Source organism: Colias croceus, chromosome 28 (assembly GCF_905220415.1).
Source record: "Colias croceus chromosome 28, ilColCroc2.1".
Taxonomy (NCBI): Eukaryota; Metazoa; Arthropoda; class Insecta; order Lepidoptera; family Pieridae; genus Colias; species Colias croceus.
This window is the reverse complement of record NC_059564.1, coordinates 1,846,894-1,849,741: the sequence shown is the minus strand read 5'-3', so window position 1 is coordinate 1,849,741 and position 2,848 is coordinate 1,846,894. Positions and strand designations below refer to the sequence as shown.

Genomic DNA, 2,848 nt, shown 5'->3' with positions numbered 1-2,848 from the left:
ATTTCATTTCATTTCATTTTATTTCGGATTTTTCTTTGAAAACATGGGCGAAACCGCGGGCGCAAATCTAGTATTTAAAATACTTATATAATTACCCATTTAATAGTAAGTACCCTTTACTTATATTTTGTAAACATATAGTCACAATTTTGTTTTATTTTTTAATTAAATGAAATATGACATGCATCTGCCCCATAGCAGTCGAATTTAATTCTATCCCGGTTCCAGATCCAAAACCAAATACCCAAAAAATACTCATATAAAATTTACCTCCTTAGTTATTGTTTTCTTGTAAATTAATTATGTAATAACCAGGAAATTCGTTATCAAAATAATGCTTTGTTTTGTTAATAATATTACAGGCCATTGTTACATTGTCATGTCAAAATGATAATAATTTCACCTTAATTTCACAATTTCTATATAATTTTTTATCAAACAATCTTATTGATATCTACATTATGCAAAATAGTTAAGTATATAAAACTAAAAAATAATACACTTCAATTCAGTCTACGCATATTTAAGTATGAAACTTTTACGCATACGAAAAGTTTTTTTAAATTTATAAATCAAAATGGTGTCCAGAATTTTATTTGTTGCTTTACAAGCAATTGTAATTCAGGTAATTTGAAAGTGTGTTAAACTAAGTATCTAGGTATAAAATATTTGATGAACTGCCTAGCTGGTTTATTAATCTTATTATTTCTAAATATTTACAATTACATATTTCCATGATTATGTCAAAGTTATAACAAAATCTATTGTTACCTAGACACTAAGAACTAGCGCGCAAGAACAACTTATGTCTCCGCAACTATTTTGTCTCTCCCATGACCCACCAACTCTATATGAAGTTGCGTCGCTACGTGCGCGCACTTTCTTACTAGCCCAATAATATTGTAAAGCTGAAGTGTTTGTTTGTTTGTTTGAACGCGCTAATGACAGGAACTTCTGGTTCAATTTGAAAAAATCTTTCAGTCTTAGATAGCTCATTTATCGAGGAAGTCTATAGGCAATTATGTATATATCATCACGCTTAGAACAACAGAAGTATAGTTATGCGGGTATAACCGCGGGGCACAGCTAGTCGATCATTTATCATAAGATTTTTTCTTTCTTCTTGTTTACTAATACTAATCATAAACAATTGTCAATTTAACCCATTGAGCCCCAAGCGGCCCGATCGGTCCCAGACACAATAGATTTTCTATTGTGTCTGTGGTTCCGGGGCTGGAATTATTAAATAAGTTTCCTTCATACAAATCTAAATTAACAACCATCAACTCTTATTAAATCATTCTCATATTTTTTTACAGACCGCCTACTCACAATGCGTAAACCGTGTTGTCAACAGTTGCGCGCCTAACGTGGTTGAAACTATCGTTCCAAACCAATACTTCAATCCTCAATTACCCTTACTGGCACCCCCTGCTCCAATCCTGCCAGCCTGTGCGCCTCTGGCAGCCGCTGCTCCACTCATGCCTGGCCTTATCCCCGAAATCGGCTACCCCACAGTTATTCAAGACAGCAGCGTTGCCAATAGCCTTGCTAATGCCTTGCAGTTGCTTGTCGTGAGCAACTTATTGAGCAGCACGTTGCCAGGACCTTGCGATCTGCCAGGCTACCCGGTTGAGAGCTTGATGCCATTGCCAGCGTATAATTATGTATACTAGTTGTGTTGTTGTTAATAAATTGTTATAGAGATATATTTTGTTTTATTGAGTTTATCTTAAAATGTGTGTAATTACGTGAATGGAAGATTTTCGAGAATTAATTACACAAAAGCTGATATTGAACATAAAATGAAAGGTATGGCCATCACATACATAGCTATTTTAGGCAGAAGGAAATTAATAAACAATTATTAATTTGCTTGATTCGTTCCTTATGAATATTAACAACATCTATAATATTAAAAAACGCTTAAGTTAAGTTTCTAAGCGCAAATTTCGAGATCGAACAGATTTCGTTAATTCTTTTGTTAGATATAATACCTATTCCTTGAAGTACGAGGATGATTCTTATGTAGAGAAAACGCAAATATGTACCACGGGTGAAGCCGGGGTGGAACGCTAGTAATATAATACATACATAGAAATATGTCAACTTATTCACCTATAAATTAAACTACGACTGTCTTAACACAAAAAACACTTTGGACAGGGTTTATCTTTAAGCGCGGGTTCTCTTTAATCTGGAGTTGTCCTATTTCACATAGACAACTATTAAAGTGACAGATCCCTGGTTTAAAGTTAGACTGTGTTTAACCCATGAGCCCCGAGCGGCCCGATCTGACCCCGACACAATAGATTTTCTATTGTGTCCAGTGTCTGTGATTCCGGGGGCTGAGTTATTAAATTGTTTTGTGACAATACCATGAAACACATACTAAGCTATCTGATCACATACTAAGCTTTCGCTTGTGTTATGGAAACCAGATGGCTAATAAACATACACATATTATAATTTTAAATAAATACTTATATAGATAATCACAGAGCAAACATCTATGTTCATCACACAAATATTTGCCCAGGGTGGGAATCGAAACCACGACCTCTGGCTTGGAAGGCAGGGTTACTACCAAATAAGCCAACCGGTCAGTCAAATGTAATCTTCTATAATATAAAAATTAATCCCAAAATGTGTTGGTAAGCGCATAACTCGAGAACGGCTCAACCGATTTCGATAATTCTTTTTTTATTATATTCCTTGAATTACGAGGATGGTTCTTATGTATAGAAAACGTAAACATGTACCACGGGCGAGGCCGGGCGGACCGCTAGTTTGACTATAAAACATTTTGATTTAAAGCAGAAAATAACGAACATGTATGAACAATAAT

At 34.7% G+C, this 2,848-nt stretch overlaps 1 protein-coding gene across 1 annotated transcript; it reads left to right on the top strand.

Moving 5' to 3' along the window:
* The first annotated feature begins 534 nt into the window (after positions 1-534).
* Positions 535-1,709, top strand: LOC123704221. The gene is made up of 2 exons (XM_045652536.1): positions 535-625; positions 1,320-1,709. The coding sequence occupies exons 1-2, from the start codon at positions 578-580 to the stop codon at positions 1,674-1,676; spliced, it is 405 nt and encodes a 134-aa protein (XP_045508492.1). The 5' UTR covers positions 535-577; the 3' UTR covers positions 1,677-1,709.
* Positions 1,710-2,848: the final 1,139 nt, after the last annotated feature.

Bases quoted from the DNA above. Each gene is read 5' to 3' on its own strand.
- LOC123704221 (XM_045652536.1), top strand. From the start codon at position 578: ATGGTGTCCAGAATTTTATTTGTTGCTTTACAAGCAATTGTAATTCAG. The intron at 626-1,319 runs GTAATTTGAAAG...ATTTTTTTACAG, and splicing joins TACAAGCAATTGTAATTCAG to ACCGCCTACTCACAATGCGT.